The 17,089-nt window shown below is 39.6% G+C and overlaps 1 protein-coding gene across 5 annotated transcripts; it reads left to right on the plus strand.

Annotated features, from left to right (window-relative positions):
- The first annotated feature begins 362 nt into the window (after window positions 1–362).
- On the plus strand, window positions 363–13,570 carry EEF1AKMT1 (EEF1A lysine methyltransferase 1). Of its 5 annotated transcripts, none has more exons than XM_044442483.1 (5): window positions 363–431; window positions 4,554–4,698; window positions 6,150–6,232; window positions 7,223–7,503; window positions 8,950–11,078. In XM_044442483.1, the coding sequence occupies exons 2-5, from the start codon at window positions 4,561–4,563 to the stop codon at window positions 9,090–9,092; spliced, it is 645 nt and encodes a 214-aa protein (XP_044298418.1). In that variant the 5' UTR covers window positions 363–431; window positions 4,554–4,560; the 3' UTR covers window positions 9,093–11,078. The 5 variants fall into 5 exon arrangements, with proteins under 5 accessions (XP_044298418.1, XP_044298416.1, XP_044298419.1 ...); XM_044442481.1 differs by having other exon boundaries at window positions 426–538; XM_044442484.1 differs by having other exon boundaries at window positions 426–527.
- The last annotated feature ends 3,519 nt before the right edge of the window (window positions 13,571–17,089 follow it).

Here is a 17,089-nt window from a genome sequence, read left to right on the forward strand (position 1 = left end):
GGAGAGGTGTAATAACGAAGGGGTTAAATAAGAACCTGACTGCTGACTGAGATAAAAAGGAAGAAGCTTCTTTCTCATCGAATAAATCTAACTATATTCCCCGATATATGCGTCTCCTTCCCCTACCCGGCGTCCCCCCCCCCCAGATGATTTGGCCGTCTGGGGCTAATGTGAGACCCGGGCAACCATCAGGCTGGGGAAGACTGATATAATAAAATATTATATTATAATATAATGTATATTTGTAGAAAAAAGGAGCGGGAAGAGCGCACTGCGCCTGCGTGGCCAAAAGAGCTCCGGCTGAGGTAAGGACGCCCGCCCACCCGAACGCCCTGCCTGGCTAGTCCCGAGAGCCCGCGCTAGGTGGCGCCGCAGCGAGAGGCCTTCCTGGAACGGCTGGGACGGAGGAGCTGGCACAGGCCGCATTACGGGTGAGTGGCGTGGGAGAGCCGGAGCCGGAGAAGGGGCGGTTCAGGCGAGGAGGTGCTGATCCAAGGGAGTTGATGGGCGGCTTCTCTGAGGGCCAGGTGGGAAGAAGGTGGGTTGGGAACGTAGTGAGGAGCGAGCCCAGCCAGCGGACAGAGGCTCGGCTGCAGGGGGAGGAATAGGGGAGGGCCCCGCACGCTCTCTGCCCCGCAGATTTGTTGTAACGGTGGAACCGGAGCTGGCCTTTATTGTTCTCCGTGACAAGGCCAGAAATGGTTGCACCATACCACATCTTGTTTCCCAATGTCGTTGGAGTAGTTCTGGAATCGATGGGATTTCTAAGGCCCATGGATTAAAACACCCATCTGCTGCCTCGAACTGTGACTAAGTCTGGAGCCAACCTCACATTATAAAGTCCTTTAAAAAAAAATCGGCTCTGCTTTTGCAGATTTGCACTTTTGTCGAAAATTCTTCGTGGATGGCCGCAATCATCGTTGATTAATAATAACAGTAGTTCTCTCTAGGACATAATACCCTTTAATTGTCCTGACGAAAGTGTAAGGGCAGGTGAAAGGGAATAACAAAATTGACCTCATTGGGACCATTCTGCACATGACATGAAAGTAAAATGCCGATTTATTATTGATTCTACAACTTCATTGTACTCCTAACAGGAAGCTGCAGTTAATGAGACTGTTGTATAATGTAGAGTATTTCACTTACATAGGGGTGGTGTTAACAGTAAGCATGGGGGGGGGTACTTGCCTAAGGCCTGCACCCCGGGGGGGGGTCACTGGCAAAAGTCCCCTGCAGGTTATTCTCCACCTCATCTTTTCAATGTGCTCATTCCCCTGGCTCTTATGTGAGAGAAGCTGAAGATGCTCCTGCTCCCTTGCTCATCAGCTCTCCACAACTGGTAGCAATAGGGAGCAAGAGCAGCTGATGGCAGTGATGGTGAGCAGATAGATTCAGGAAGAGTACCAGTAGTGGGTGCCTTACCCAAGGCCCCTCTAAAATCTGGAGCTGGTACCATACTTCTCTAAGGTTTTTTAGCTGTACATTTAAAATATAACAGATGAAGTGATTGTTAAGGTTTGGTGAGTTGCTGCTTAGACCAAAACCAATGAGCAATTCTTAAACATGAACTCAAGAGTCACTGAGGTGTCCTGGCTGGAGTAGCACTTTTAGATGTGGGAAATTCTCTTAAATGAGGTAGGAGTTGACTGGAGAGGGGGCCAGTTCAGTTTTGGGATCCCTGAATATGGATTATCCTCCCCAGGAATGTTTATCTGGTACCAGATGTAATAAAACCCTTGTTATTTACTCAGCTTTCCATGCCCTCTAAGCTGATTTTAGTCTGATAGTCTTTTTCAATGTAGTTGCTTTTGCTTTTTAATTATAACTTTTGTGAACTGCCCTGTAAGTCTTGTTAAATTGGGATGTAGCACTAATATATTTTTAATAAATAATAGTATTTTTGTCTATTAATAAATTGATTTTGGGGCAGTATTTATGAGATTTTGATTCCTAGATGACAAAGCCATAGTAAGCCACATGCCTTGCATGCAAAGGTCCCCAACACCCCCAATTATGGCTGGGAAGGACTTTCTGAAATTCTGGAGAACTGTGGCCAATCAGTATAGAAACAGTGAGGAACATGTGGCCTTCTGGATATTGTCAGATTCTCATCAGCATTAATCAGCCCCAGCAACATCTAGAGGACCAGATGTTATCTATCCCTGGTATAGACAATAGTCGGGCCAATAGTATGACTTGGTATAAGGCAGTTTTCTGTTTTGATGGCTGCTGAGAAAGGGAGCCTGACCTAACATGATTCTGCAAAATGAACTTCAGCATAATGGCCCACATAATCATTCAGCACTCTAGACCTTGACACAGTAAAACAGTTGAGAAGATTATGATCTGAAATACTGGGAGGGATTGCGTTACCATATTTTTACTACCCCAACCCTATATATTCTTGTAGGGAAGGAAAATGCAAAGTGCAGCTTTGCATCACAGTGGTATCTGAAATGTGGTCTCTCAAATGTTGTGTGTTATTCATTTAAAAGCATGTTTAAGTAAGAGTTCCACTGTTCCCCTCTTGATTCATTTTCATAAATGCCACTTGTCCAATAGGTGGAGTATGATTCTCATGTCATTCCCTTCATTTCAGAAATGTGGCTTTCTGCTGTATAAGCTTTTAGTGGTGGGTCAATATTCATAAATGCCTTTGGTTTCCTCTGTACTCTATATGGTGAAGCTCTTGATAACACAACAGTTGCTTTAGCTTAATAGCTATCATGATTTTTTCTTCATACAGCAGTATCTTAACAAACACAAATAATATACAAAAAGTTCAAAAATAAGATTTGGACACTTAAATCATATGACTTTTTACCAGGTCTGCAATGATTTCTGGGTGATCATGTGCACTCCCTGAAGTTGCTGCTGAGTATTATAATCTCTTTTGTAAAACTAGTGCAACAATATTTGTTCATATACAGTAGTGGTGGGGCACATTTGGCTCTCTAAAACAGTTGAACTGCAACTCCTATCAGCCCTAGCAAGCATGGTCAGCCATGTACAGGGTTCACTCCAGGTTTTTATGGGTCACTCTGCAAATATCTTGCTCTTTCCTACACATTTCTGTTTTAATTGTACAAGTTGCTGTATACCTGGATGGCTTTTTACAGATAAAGAAATGACAGTAATAGAGAGAGAGAATATACTTCACCTGATTACCAAGCCTACTGTCTTCTAAGCAACAAGTTAGCAGGGAAGAAGATAGATTGAGAAATGATCCAAGTCCAAGTGTTGTCTATGGCAGTCCTATTTATTGGCTCAGGTTATCTCCTTTCGTTATGCATCACTGTGTTTTCATTAGCTTGTTACTTCAAGCTATGGTCATGAATTTCTTTTTGTTGTTATTTTAATGGCTTGGTCTTCATAGCCTTGCATTTCTGTGTGGTGCTTTGTGTTTTTCAAAGTGTGGTATAAAGAACTTGCATCCCAGTTAGTGATATTTTTAACTAGACCTAGAATAGTTATGATCCAGACAAGAATATTTTAAAGTAATTTCTATAATCCACTTGAGAGAAATTTCTGCAGGCATATACTTGGCCTGCATACTTTTAATCCATAAGAGAGTTTTCATTATGAAGCATGTTTAACATTAATATACACAGCAGTCTTTCTGCTAAATGAAAACATATTTTCTTAGGAGTTGGCGACTGTGCTGATATTAGCTTGGAAGAGAATAACAAGAAATATAGATTAAACATAATAATTTTGCATGTCACCTTAAAAACAAAACCAAAGATAGACTGCTTACATTCCTCATCCTCCATTTTCAGTCAATTAAAATCATGAAAACTTCATCATGAAAATCATATATAAAGAAAGAGTTGTATTCCTGGAATGAATATCAGCCAAAAACATCCATAAATGTAGTTTTGGATTTTCATATTTAGAGAAAATAAATAAAAGTAGAAAAGCATCAGCAGAACTGTATTGGTTTCTGGGGAACATGTAAAGTATACCAGTAATTTCGTCCATGTTAAGGTGACCTGGAAAAAAATGTGTAATGATACTTAAATTCAACTGGAATAGTGTTACTAAGATCCAGGGTACTATAAGTAGAATGCCTGAGTATAAGCACAATTATAGTCACTGGAGCTACCCTGATGTTCCCATCCCTTTGTATCTTTCCTGTTGAGATGACAAAATGCTGATTCCTCTTTCCAATGAATACAAGACATTGGACTGTAGCCTCATGTACCCCTTATGTCATTAGGTAATGTTTGCACTACTCTCTTCTAGTGTCTTATGCTATGGCGGGATCCATTCCCTGATCCTACAAAATAATCCATAATTTCATACTGCAATAGTGTCTAGTCTGCTCCCTTCCCCTTACGTTTAGTGTGGATAGTTGGTGAGTAGATTCTGCTGAGTGATCTATTTTTGAGCTAGCAACATTGAACAGACTTTATATTTGGAACAAAAGCTAATTTGATATTTGAGAACTCTTATTCTATTCGTATTCCTATCAAAATATTTTGGGACCACCATGTATCTTTAGAAGATCTTTTAAAGTTAAGATGTGGCTGTTTTCCTTTGCTTTACAGTTAGAAAATGAGCGACAGTGATGATGATGTCCCCCAGCTTTCGACTGAAGCCTTAGCTGCTCTACAGGAATTCTATATTGAACAACAGCAAAAAGAAGATGTTAAAACAGGTGGAAAATATTTTGGATCAATAGAAGAGAACTGGGTAAGCAGGTGCACTTTGACTTGAATACAGTTAATGATAATGTCCATGTACAGTGATAGAGGATTATGAGTATGCTGTAGAAAATGCTGAGAAGAGATCCACCCAACAAGACTGTCCAGAGTGGGAAAGGTAGCATGAATACCTGGAGCTTCCATGAATGAAACAACAGGGAATCTTTTTACTTGGATTCTGACTCTGATTTATCTTAACATATTGGAAAATAGAACAATGCCTGCTAGTACAGACCATGTAAATGTTGTGGAAACAACAGAAGCACTGTCTTCTACACTGGTAGGTGTGTCTTTTTTACATGTATCTTCAGCATTGCTTACTATTCCTATACCTATTTCTAATGGTAAAATCCCAGTTTGGGAAGCTGGAAAGGGCATTATTTTTGCTTAAGATATATAAATACAGCCCAAATTCTGAGTTAAAATTAAGCTTGTTTTGGTTTATTCAACCTAACACATACTGTTTTATGACTAGGTATGAGTTGGATGGGATGGGACCAAGAGAAGAGCCAGAAAAATCTTAGTTGTATCTGTTAATCTCAGTGTGATACACAAAATCCTGTTCTCCTTTTTTATTTCTCCACCAATACTACAATTGTTTCCATTCTATTTCTTTGCCAATTTCTCTTGGATTATCTGGAGTTTGGACAGCTATATAATTGGTTAATATATTTCTAACCTAATTTAAATACTAGGTACAAAGTCTGAATTAAGAATATTATTCATCAGGTGTGCCCACCACCACCAGTTATTTGTTAAAAAGTAAAATCTAATATGAATATATGAATTCTGTTTGTGTTGACTTTATTTTTACTTGTAGACATCTAACAATAAGTTTGTTAGCATTTTGGTAAGAACATCTGTTATTAGATGGAAATACAGAATTTAAGGTGGAAGCTTTAGACAGAAAAAATGTCCTACAGCTCTTTGAGTCCCCTGTCAGTGCTGGCAAATGTAGGACTTTTTCTGTCTAAACCTGCATAGGAATTAGAAAAAGTTTTTCAGAAGTAAGATTTCCTGGCTAACAAGTTGTTCAGCTTAACAACTGCTAGTAAAACAACTTGTTATGGCTGGGAAATAGAATTGCTTTCCCCTCCAATCCTGACTCTCATTGCTGCTTCCCTGTTTTTCCTCCCTCCTTGAGGCTTGCAATCAGCCATCTCTGGTATTGGCATTGCCTCAGGACTTCCACCTTGAAAATCTGCAACTTTTGTGTTTCTTTTCTCCATGTTCTACTTTTTTCTGCATTTCTTTTACTGGGGGACAATGGTGTAAAAATGAGATCAAGACTACTGAATACTTTTGTCCATATGTAATGACAAACTCCATTTCACTTAGTTTCATGTTTTACTCCATTTCTCTTGTTAAGCAGAAGCTAAGTATTACATAATGTATAAGAGAAGGATATCTCTGAAAGTGTTTGTGCTTTATCATCCCCAGCAACTCAGCCAGTTTTGGTACGATACTGAAACTGCACTCCGTTTAGCCAATGAGGCTGTAAGAGCAGCTGGAAGAAATGGCAAGTAAGTTGTACTGATTTTATAGACCCGGCATTATGTAAATACTGGAAACATGCTCTTTCATAATTCCTTCAAAGTATATTAATATATTAACACTTGGGTATATGGAGTTACAGTACAGAATTCACTGTGAGATCATATGGTTAAAGCACAGGACAGTCAAATAGGAGGCATGAATCACTGAGATACTACTGGTCTTCATAATTTTTATATTGCATATAATGTGCAAAGAGGTCTACAGTGTTTGTCATCTTCACGATAACTTAGCTGAGAGGGAGGAAGCAATTTCCATTTTTAGGCAAGGGCCTAAAGCAGAGAATTCCCAGAGACCATTAACTGAGCTTAGGTTCTGTACAAATATTCTCACCTTCCATGGTCTGAGCGTAATTTAACAAATGATGCTAAGAACTTCTTTTCATTTTTGAGGTTCTTTTACTTTTAATATGACATGATGTGCAAAAATATATAAAGTTCTTTAGATTTTAGCTGAAATCCCTGCTTAGTTTGAACTACTTGAAGAACAAGTTTTTTTTCTGGTTCCTGTGATCTGCCATGCACAGGAAGTTTAAGATGTACATTACTAGCAATTTGTGCTATACAGAAGCACAGCACTTGAGTTCTCTTCTTAGGGATGGTGTGAAGGAACAGTGTTTCTAAGAGCATGATAATGTATTTGTACATTGGGAATAATAAACAGCAGAGATGTATTTTTACATTGGGAATAAAACAAAAAATCATGCTCAAACCATACAGTGCTTGGTCCTGTTACAGCGTGGATGTTACTACTTTTACACGAGAGGAATATTCTGCTAGAGTATGAATGTTTTGTTTTTTGAGTGGCAAGTTGCTTGCTTCTTAGTAATTTTTTTTACAGTTGTGTAATTACTGAGAAAAAGTGATCTTCAAGCTGTCAACATATTTAAGTATTTATATTCAGGATTAAATGCTTTGCAACTATATTATCTGATTTGTTGTTCTTCCTTTTCTTTGCAGGATAGCATGTGTTAGTGCTCCCAGCATTTATCAAAAATTGAAAGAACTGAATTACAAAGATTTTTCAGCATGTGTATTGGAATATGATCAAAGATTTTCTGTACATGGCACTGATTATGTTTTCTATGATTATAAAAATCCTTTGAATCTTCCGGCCAACCTTGCAGCACACAGTTTTGATATAGTCCTAGCAGATCCACCGTACCTGTCTGAAGAATGTCTCAGGAAAACTGCTGAAACTATAAAATACCTAACTAAAGGAAAGATTCTGCTTTGTACAGGTATAACATTTCCTTCCTTAACCACTTTTAAGAATTGGGACCACATCAACTCATAAAATTCCCTATCTATATTATTACAGACTCTGCATTCATTTAAAATAAGTTTCCGATAAGTGTGTACAGTATCTTGATAAAAGTGATTTTATTGGGATGTTTTGATGCTATTTCTCTGACCACCAGAGGGCTCTTCAGTGACAGCAGCATATTTGTGTAATTGCTTCTCTCTCCAGTTAAGTATGTAAGTGGGGAAAGGACACACAATCAAAAATGACAGAGGAAGGTGACATTAAAGGGAGTTCAGGGGCATAACTGGGAGGCATAAACCTTGGAAATAAGGAGGAAAGATTCAGAAGAATAACATGAATGCATAAGAAAGTTTTAGGAAGATAACTGATTGTGGAAACATGTTGAAGTAATTGAAGGATTTTGAGAAAAGATGCCAAGAATAGGGCAGTTTCCAAGACTTCATTGGTGGAAAGTGTTGGGCATTTAGAAATTTACCAAAAAGCAATTTATATAGCAGTTGCATGGTGTAACAGCTGTTACCTTATGCAGTGCCTCATATGCATCCATAGCAAAACATGCTGCGTTTTAACAAAATTAAAAATACTTATGTTTAACATGTGGAATATCAGAAGTTTTGTTTTGAAAAAGTTCATTCTTGACATGCATTAAGTAAGTCGAAAATAAGAAGTGTGGGAATCAGTACCTGGATATGGTGAGGTGGAGTAATAGTTACCATTCAAGCCAAAATGTTGATCCTTCCCTGTGAGGCTGTAGAACTTGTATACAGGCTTCAGTTTCCTGTATCTGACATGTGGACACGAGGAGAAATCAATACTGTCTTTGGATAGGCAACATATGATTTGTGAAGGCTGTATGTGCCTTCAAGACCAAGATGCATACAGACACCCAGACATGATGTTCTCTCAGTCGTAAGTCTGAGTGTACTCTTTGCTTTGTTGAAGGCATACTCTGCAAAGTTACACTTCACTTCAGAGCATTTGTTAGAGAAGAATACACTTAAATAATTTTTTTAAAAAATAAACTTCTACCCTTTACAGACCCCTCCCTCCTTTTTTTATGGTTTGGAAATAAATCAACTGTCCCATTGATTTAAGTGCTGCACAAGTAGCAGAGGACTTTTGTGTGTGGTCAGAGGATGCTAGGGTGGGGGGAATGGAGTCCTAGACAAGTTGTTAAAAATAGAGTTGCGTTATTCCATTGTCTTGTCTTGATAAATAAAATCTCATTCAGAGGCAGTGTACCTTTAGATACCAGTTGCTGGCGGGTGGCAGGGAAGGGCTTGAGCTTTCATGCCCTGCTTATGAGTTTCTTAGAAGTCACATTTGGAAACAGGATACTGATCCTGCTGAATATTTGGCTCTTCTTAGTGTTTTGGTTGCCAGTACTCATGTTTTTTTATTTTTTTAAATTTTGCTTCAGGTTCAGTCATGGAGGAATATGCTGCAAAGTTTCTTGGAGTGAAGATGTGCAAGTTTATTCCGAAACATACTCGAAACTTAGCTAATGAATTTCGTTGCTATACAAATTATGATTCTGGGCTAGATTTTGATTGTGTTTCTTGATAACACCCATAAAAATCAGGAAAATATTTTGGTTGGGGCTGTTTTTCTTGTTCTGGTGATGTGAACATTACTTTTTTTAGATAGTTTATTTTTGTGTATAATACCCAACAGGCAATTTGGGCTAAAAGAATTCAGGAGATTTTTGACATAATTTTGTCTGTCATAAAATGTGGTTTGCCACTTGCTACAGTGTATAGAACTACTGAGCCTTTCTAAAAAGACTGGTCTGGTCATTTATGAACATAACAGTTGCATTATAAAATGGTAGAGAAAGTCTACTATTTTACAGTATAGCTGCTTTTACAATCTTTATTTAGTTTTCATTGGTAGTCATGGCCTGCTCCTGATGGGTTATTAGGCGTGAAGGAGATATAGAATACAGGGTGGCCTTGCTGCCCCCTTTACTCTTTTCCCTGCCCACACCGAGCTTGCAGCCTGGTCCTGACTAGACAAGGCAATCTGAAGTAGAGTAGAGGGCTCCTTCACCCTAAAAAATTCCCAGAGTTCCTGTGGCCGGGTAAAGAGCAGACTCCATGGTCTGCTGAGCATGATAGGGTTGGAGTAAATGCCATAAGCTCACCACCACCCAAGCTAGCCTCCTTTTAAAAATATTTTAATCATGTTGTACAACCTAGCGTTCTCAGACAGCCAAATGAGGCAGTTGCAGCCACAAATTTAATTTGTACAGAGTGCTGAAAGAGTTTTTTTTAACCAACCCACACCCCTAAATAATTATCTTTTTCAGAGCACAGCACTCTTAAAAAAAAACACCAAGTGAGGCTGCTTCAACCACAGTCTCAATTTCTCCAGAATGCCTTGGCCCTCATGCAGGACTCAGGAGCATTCTGGGAAAGTTACAGGTCATGGTAGCTGCTGCCTATCTGGTGCTTCTCTTTGGAATGCCAAGCTCTCTGTTGCTGCAAGTTCTTTGTGCTGCTCACTATGCTTGTGCTGCTACCCCACCACCTCTTAGCAAGCTTGCAGGGGACTCACTAGGCCAGTCTTATCTAGGTTACCCTTAAACCTGGTGCTGGTGCCATAAAGCACTAAAAGCTGAATTTTGATCTGGTTTCTGCACTATATCTGTTGCATCACACTACCCTAATTCACTTGTTCTCTGTTTCAAAGCTTGACAGCTTTCAAAGCTTGGTACTGATCAAAATTCACTTTCTAAACTTTGTCATTTTGAGTAAAGATGGCACTTAACTCATGTTTCTGTGAATTAATTATATAAATGACAGAACTAACATTTGCCTTATCCTCATCACCTAAAATATGTTCTCTTGATATAGTACATTTTAAAATATTTCAGTTTAGAGATGTACTTTATCCCTGAAGTGCTTCCTTAATTTAACACATTTAGAAATGTGCTATCGTTTCAGCATGTTTGAAAATTTCAAACATTTTTCTGCTTGAGTCGTATAATAAGATACGCTTTTTTCATTATGAATTGCCACCTTGTAATTTAGATCTGTGATAAATTATTGCTATGCTTAAAGAGGAAAAGTATGTTTTATTAAGTTGTTAAAATGTTGCACAGAAATTAGAGACTGTACTGTGCAAATGCTATGTCACAGGTTGTTTTTTTAAATACTTTAATAGGTTATTAGGCTGACACATTAATTTTCCAGATGTATTATAAACCTGATTTTCTCATGTGGCTAGGTAGCAAAATATTTATTTCCTAATTAGGATGAGTGTGGCCCTCCTCAAATATCCAGCACGTGTCTTGCAGTATTTTACCCTACAAAATAGGAGCTAATTAAATTTTCGTTTGGACTGGGCACAGGCCATTAAGTGCTGTTTGTGCTATGTTCATTTCATAGGGACTCATTCAGTTACTCTGCTTATGAACTTTTCTAAAGGAAAGTTGAAATTCTATGCACAGTATTTATTTCCTTTTGTTAAGCCTGATTACTATATCTGCGGTAAGTTTCACTTAATGAATTATGTGACAGGTTGATCATAAATTAATATTTATATTTACCCTTTTAGTGTCTACTGCTATCCAAATATTCAATTCAGATTGAATTTTCTGCTTAAAACGTTTGGTTCCATCCAATATCACAGAAGCATGCTTCTCCTCTGCATTTGTTCCAGAGTTGCCCTACTCTGTGTCATACACTCAGCGGGCTGCACAGAGGAGCCGTGCTGTCTGTTCTATTGGCAGACATGATTGGATTTCACTTTATGTTGTGCTTATTGGAACAAATACCCATTATTCTTTGTGGATACAATACTGAAGCATTGAAAATTGAATAGCAGAACTCAGTGGTGCTTTTCACTGTACATTTGAATGCATACGATGCCCAATTTGTTACGTTTCTCTAATATTTTGTATAAAACATGGTTCCTCTTCTGGCATTTATAAACAGAATGAGGGGAGGGGTAGGAATTGTTTCCACATTTGTTTGTGTGGAGAACTTGTCTCACACAGCAGATGTGAGATCAGATCTCCTATGTTAGCTGCCATTCACTTTTGTGACCAGATGCCAAAGAGAATGGCTACTTAATATAACTTTCACTACCCAAGGGATGGGGCAGGTTTGGCCTGAAAATGGCTTGCAGGGCTACCCCATCTAGCCTGCCGGCTGCTTCTCCAGCCCTCTCTGTTCTCCAGCAGGGAAAGATTTTAGTGCATCTTATATCCTTCTTACCTCACTGTTCACAATTGCCTCCTCAACCATGAGTATGATGGTAACTCAGGATAACACTTAGTACTTGAAGAAGTGAATTGTATTCAGCTGAATGTTTCTCATGATTAGTTAAGGTGTCTTAAGTTCCCCTATTTTAATATCAAAGCATTGCTCCAGTCAAACATGCATGCTCGATACTTTTTAGTAAAAACAGTGCCCTGGCTCAGTCCAACACTTGACTCCCTCAAAGACTGAAGAGAGCTTTTCACTGAGGCTCCCCAGCTTCATCCCTGCCGCTGTCTTGTAAGAAAAGATGAACAGAAGTTGAGGCTGAGCTCCTCCATTGTTTGAACCAAACAAATAGAAACAAAAGAGGTACTGTTTCCAGCCTTTTTGATTCTACTTCTAGTCCAACTTTTAGAAGTTATTCTCATTCTCCAACTTGCCCAGCAGTCTTCTGTAATCCTTCAAGATAAAATCTCACGTTCCCTACAGGACTTTAGCCTTGATTTGTCCTGTGTCTGTTTTTTAAAGCAGTTGGAGCAAGGGGACTTGAAGTTGAACGCTCCAAATAGTTAGGCAACCTTTCATGTCAACACTTAGCATTACTATAGCATCTCAACTGCTCAGCATAGCAGCCGTGAAGGATACATTGTGCAGGTGACAGACATCTGTGCTTTGACTTCACCGAAGGGTTTTAAAATTTAACATGAACTATATTCTGAAATTAGAGAGCAGGAGAACATTGGATGCATATGCCTTGGCATAAAACCTTTAGTATTTGAGTCTGTTTTGTGTTCAGTATCTCAAAACCCCAGACTGAGACCATATATTGCCTATTCTTTGAAATCTTGCCCTTACTTAAGGCGCCAAGTACTCTGCTCTTTAGGTGGAACAGGTTTCTGTGAATAATAGATCAATCCTGCATGCAAATTCATTTGCTATCCCCACCTCCACAACGTATTTCTGGCTTGTTCTTGCATTGTTTTGCAGTGCATTATATGCACTTCCTGCAGTATATGCACTCATAGACAAATTCAAAATGTGAACCCAGGTGGTCACAGATATGTCCAAACAGCAAGTCCCCAATATTATTTGTACATTTTCCAGTGTTGAAGGTGAAGAATAGCTTGAAGGGAAGAAAATGAAAGCAGGGACCCACATGACAACTGGAGGGCAATGACAAACAAACTCATCCACAGAATTCAACATGAAGAACAAGTCATGGCAGAATCCAGCATCCCCACCCTGAGCTCTGACTGTGGGCCAACAACCACAGCCAACATTTCGAAACCTTTCTGTGCTCCTTGGAAGCTTTTAAAAGCTCTCTTTAAAAGCATGCCCCTTCCCTGAAGTTCCTTTGAAACTCCCACTGCTACCCATCATTCCCTAAAGTGGTTGGAAGACCTGGAAACTCTCAAGATGTTGCTGAGGTACAACTCCTTACATCACTGACATGGTCACCTGGGCCAAAGTGTAGTCAACATTGAGAGTGGCATGGCATAGTTGCATAAAATGTGCAACTACAGGTAAAGTGTTGGCTGTATTCCACTCTACACTTAGGATATTGTAGTTCACAGAAAAATTATAAGAGTCAGAACTCTGATGTGTGCTTTATAAATGCCATAAAGAAGTTACAAACATCTGAATGCTTGATGCTAGATATTATTGTGTGAGGTTGTTGGAAGTGTTGTAAAATTCTCCATGTCAGTTCTATAACACTCTGTCAGACTATGTTCAATACTCTGGAGAATGACTCCATTATTTACACCACCAGCATATTTTAGGGTGAACCTTTTCAAAGGAAAACATCCTGGCATGAAATAAAAAAATCTCAAAATATGTGCAGTGGCCAGAGAGTGCTTGCTTTGAATTGCTTTTGCAAAGTAGGGCTAGATTGGGTTCAAGAAGGTATTTCCTCCCTGAAAAATAAGGACCACTTGAGAGCTTTTCAGTAACTCTTGCAAACATTCCCTCTTTTTCTGTACTAATGTGCATACTAATGTTTAGTATGCAGGGATGCTGCAGGGGTCTGTGCTCTTGAGGCTGTGAAGTAATCTAAAAGGAATGTTCAGTTGGAAGAGTCACAGCTTGGTCTATCAGGTACAGAAAGGCATCACATTCATCAGTTGGCGCATTTTCCAGAAACGGTATGTATGAAAGGTTTGACTTTGACTTGACTTTCAAGTTTAGGGCACTCAAAAATGCAGTGGAGACCAGCGCTCCAGTAGAGATGTTTCTGAAGTCTCTACATTGCTCCCTGAACTTGGAGTTCTGAATTAACTAGTTTTATTTCCAAGCTGGAACCAGTGTATTATCAGTTCATTATTATTTTATTTATTTCCTTATTTTGTACAGAGGAACATAAGAACAAGCAGTCTTATACCAGAGCCTACAAATTGTCCATCTAGCCCAGTAAGACTCAAGCAGTAGATCTTGGGAGTTTCAAGCAGAGGGTCCTTCACACCTCTTGAAACCTGCAAGCAAAGCATGGGCTGTACCTGACACATGGCTGCCAAAACTAGATATCTCCATCAAAAGAAAATGGACTTCCCCATTATCAAAGAGCTGCTAGGGAGGCTTTCCTAAATTTTATCTGAAATTGGCTTCTCTGCAGTTTCCTCACATTAGCTTGACTCTTGCCCTCTGCAGCAACAGAGAACAAATACGCTTTGTCTTCTCCATGACTGTTCTTCAGTCTTCTCTGCCCTAGGTGAAATAAATCTAGTTCTTCCAATCATTGCTCACAGAACGTGGGTGCTCAGGCTCTTTACTCTCTTGATTGCCCCCCCCCCCCCCCGGGCATGCTCAAGTTTGACACGATCCCCTTAAAACAGGAGAAAGCTGCACGTGTTGGAATTTGCCTCATTCTCTTTGGCACCTGGTCACAAAAGTTAATGGGAGCTAAAGTAGAGGATCTGAGCTCAGTTCTTCTGTGTGACAAAGTTCTCCATGGAAACAAATGCGGAAACCATCTGCCCTGTATCTGTTCTATAAAGAAAAATGAATGACACAGTGCTTTGAGATTCCCCTCTTGTTTGTTAATATTGATCATTTCGAAAACGTCTGCCACCACTTCTAGGAAAACTCTAACAATCAGACACCACACAAGATGGCTAGGTTGGAAAATGAGCAGTTAAGGAATGTTTATATAGGAGGATACTTACAATGTTGAAAGATGTGGAGAAAAAGAGTTCTAGGTGAATTAACCCTGCAACCAGAGCCAGCTCACTGAAATTTCAAGAGGCACCAGCAGAGGCCTCCAGCAGACACGGAAATTTACTAAACTTTTGCTAGTCAAACTTTTGGCTCATGCATTCTTCTAACTTGGCAGTTGCTCTGCTCTCACCAGTGGTTGCCAAGGCACATTTATTCCAATTTGTTTGAACTGGCCAAGCAATTTCGCTTCATTTTATCCAATCTCTGTTCATCCTTGTTATTCCCAAAGGCTCTTACAGCCAAAAACAATCTAAACCTGATAACAAGGCTTGTAAGCTGAAAGCTCAGATGGCTTAAAAGGCAACTGGCAGGTTTCCATACTTCTGAAAGGGTCATACGGCAGACTGTTCTGAAGGAATGTGTTTCCACACTGGTATGTGAATGTACATATATCATACAGTGCTGATACACACCCGCTAACTAGACAAGAGTTGCTCCGCTTAGGTTTGTGACCGGATACTTGCACAAATGAAGCTATTTTGCTACTACATCCGAAGATTTGAGCGGTTAATGTAAAATCTCAAAACCCCACTTAAGATCAGCAAGAATGTACTTCACTTCTATACCTGGTGCAAAGCAAACGGCTATGGTTTTTGTACTGTGGCACTGCTCTTTTTTTGAAGGAGTGTGATGATATTATATTCAACTCAATTATTTCTACCATGAGTCTGAAGTAATACTTAAAGCTGAGACAAAACTATGCAAAGGGTTTAAAGACCATACACATACTGGCAGCAGAGTCCAAACATGCCTCTGATTTTTCAGCACTCCTTGGAAAAATGTTTTCTTACTCATTTTCATTACCTTCAATTTTCCTTATTCTTGATGATCCTCATTTGCCATCAGTAATATCATTATGATAAATTTGCGTATACATGACTGCACTTGCTTCGTGTACCCTGGTATTTGCAATGCAAAGTATGAAGTGTACTTCATGGAGCTCAAAACAGTTTATCACAATGCAGTAGACTTGCAGCTAGAAGACTTTCCTTATGTATTCACTGCATGCCTTCAACCATTTGGAGAGGGCCATCTTCCCTATGTGTTGAAGTGCTGCAAGCACCAATGGGGACATCATAGTGGGCTTGCTATGCAAAGGATGACTTGGTCCTGCATTGCTACTTTATAAAGTTAGCGTGAACTATTCAAAATATAAACTGCAGTCCCAAACTTACCTGTTGGGGGAAAAAACCCCTCATGAACTCAGTCAAATAACAACAATGCTATTTACTGTTAACAACAGGGTATACAGGAAACACCCTGTTGGGACTTTGGAAAATACCCTTTCAAAAATTTAATTCCATCCCACTGAAAAAAGTAAAGAAATGTGCCCCCCCCCCCGCCCCCAGGCCTCAGTGAACTGGGAGGGCCAGGAAAAGGCTTTGCCCATCACCCTCTTCCCATGGCATGCCATAAATGCCCCAGAGAACTGCAGTGTTAGCTCCTAACCCACTGAATTCAATAGGACTTACTTCTCTGGAGACATGCAAAGGAATGCACTGCTACTCTTTTAACAGTGCAATCCTAGACATGTCCCCTTTAAAATAAGACCCCATGAGGCCCGTGACACTTGCTCTTGGATAAATGGGTTTAGGATTGCAACCTGTATGTTCCAGTTCCATTGAATTCAGTGGGTTGAGATTTGATTTGTTTTTCCTGGAATGCATTTTCTTCTTTGTATGTAAGAAGACTGTTCAGATTCTTAGGAAGCAAAAGAAATGGGCACATGTCAGAACCCTGATTATATTCCTTTATACTAAAAATAAACAATTTGTATTTTATTTAAAATATCAAGCTGTGGGGGAAAATGTATTAGATTCCTAAGATTAAAAGAATATGATCTGGAAGTCATATTTTAAAGCAATGGCGGCACTTTGTGACCTTCCAGATGTTGCTGAATTGCAGCTTTCATCAGCTCCAGAAAGCAGAGCCAATGATTCAAAGAACATCTAGAGGGCCACACGTGCCCCCCCCCCCCACACTGCCCACTGTCCTTCCCACAACTGCTACACTGGGGATGTGTGTGATTTTTCCAGTCCCTCTTAAAGCCCCAGCCTTTCAAGTAAGCCTCTGGAAGGGGAAGTCGCCTTTGGCACCCTGAACTTTGGAGTAAGCGCAGCATGACATGAGAGAACGCCCCCA

The sequence above is a fragment of the Varanus komodoensis genome, unplaced genomic scaffold (assembly GCF_004798865.1).
Source record: "Varanus komodoensis strain SLA01 unplaced genomic scaffold, ASM479886v1 scaffold4, whole genome shotgun sequence".
NCBI lineage: Eukaryota > Metazoa > Chordata > Lepidosauria > Squamata > Varanidae > Varanus > Varanus komodoensis.

Excerpts from the sequence above, each read along its gene's own strand:
- EEF1AKMT1 (XM_044442483.1), top strand. The coding sequence starts at position 4,561 with ATGAGCGACAGTGATGATGATGTCCCCCAGCTTTCGACTGAAGCCTTA. Across the intron at positions 4,699-6,149 it reads GATCAATAGAAGAGAACTGG|CAACTCAGCCAGTTTTGGTA; the intron begins GTAAGCAGGTGC and ends TATCATCCCCAG. Across the intron at positions 6,233-7,222 it reads GCAGCTGGAAGAAATGGCAA|GATAGCATGTGTTAGTGCTC; the intron begins GTAAGTTGTACT and ends TTTTCTTTGCAG.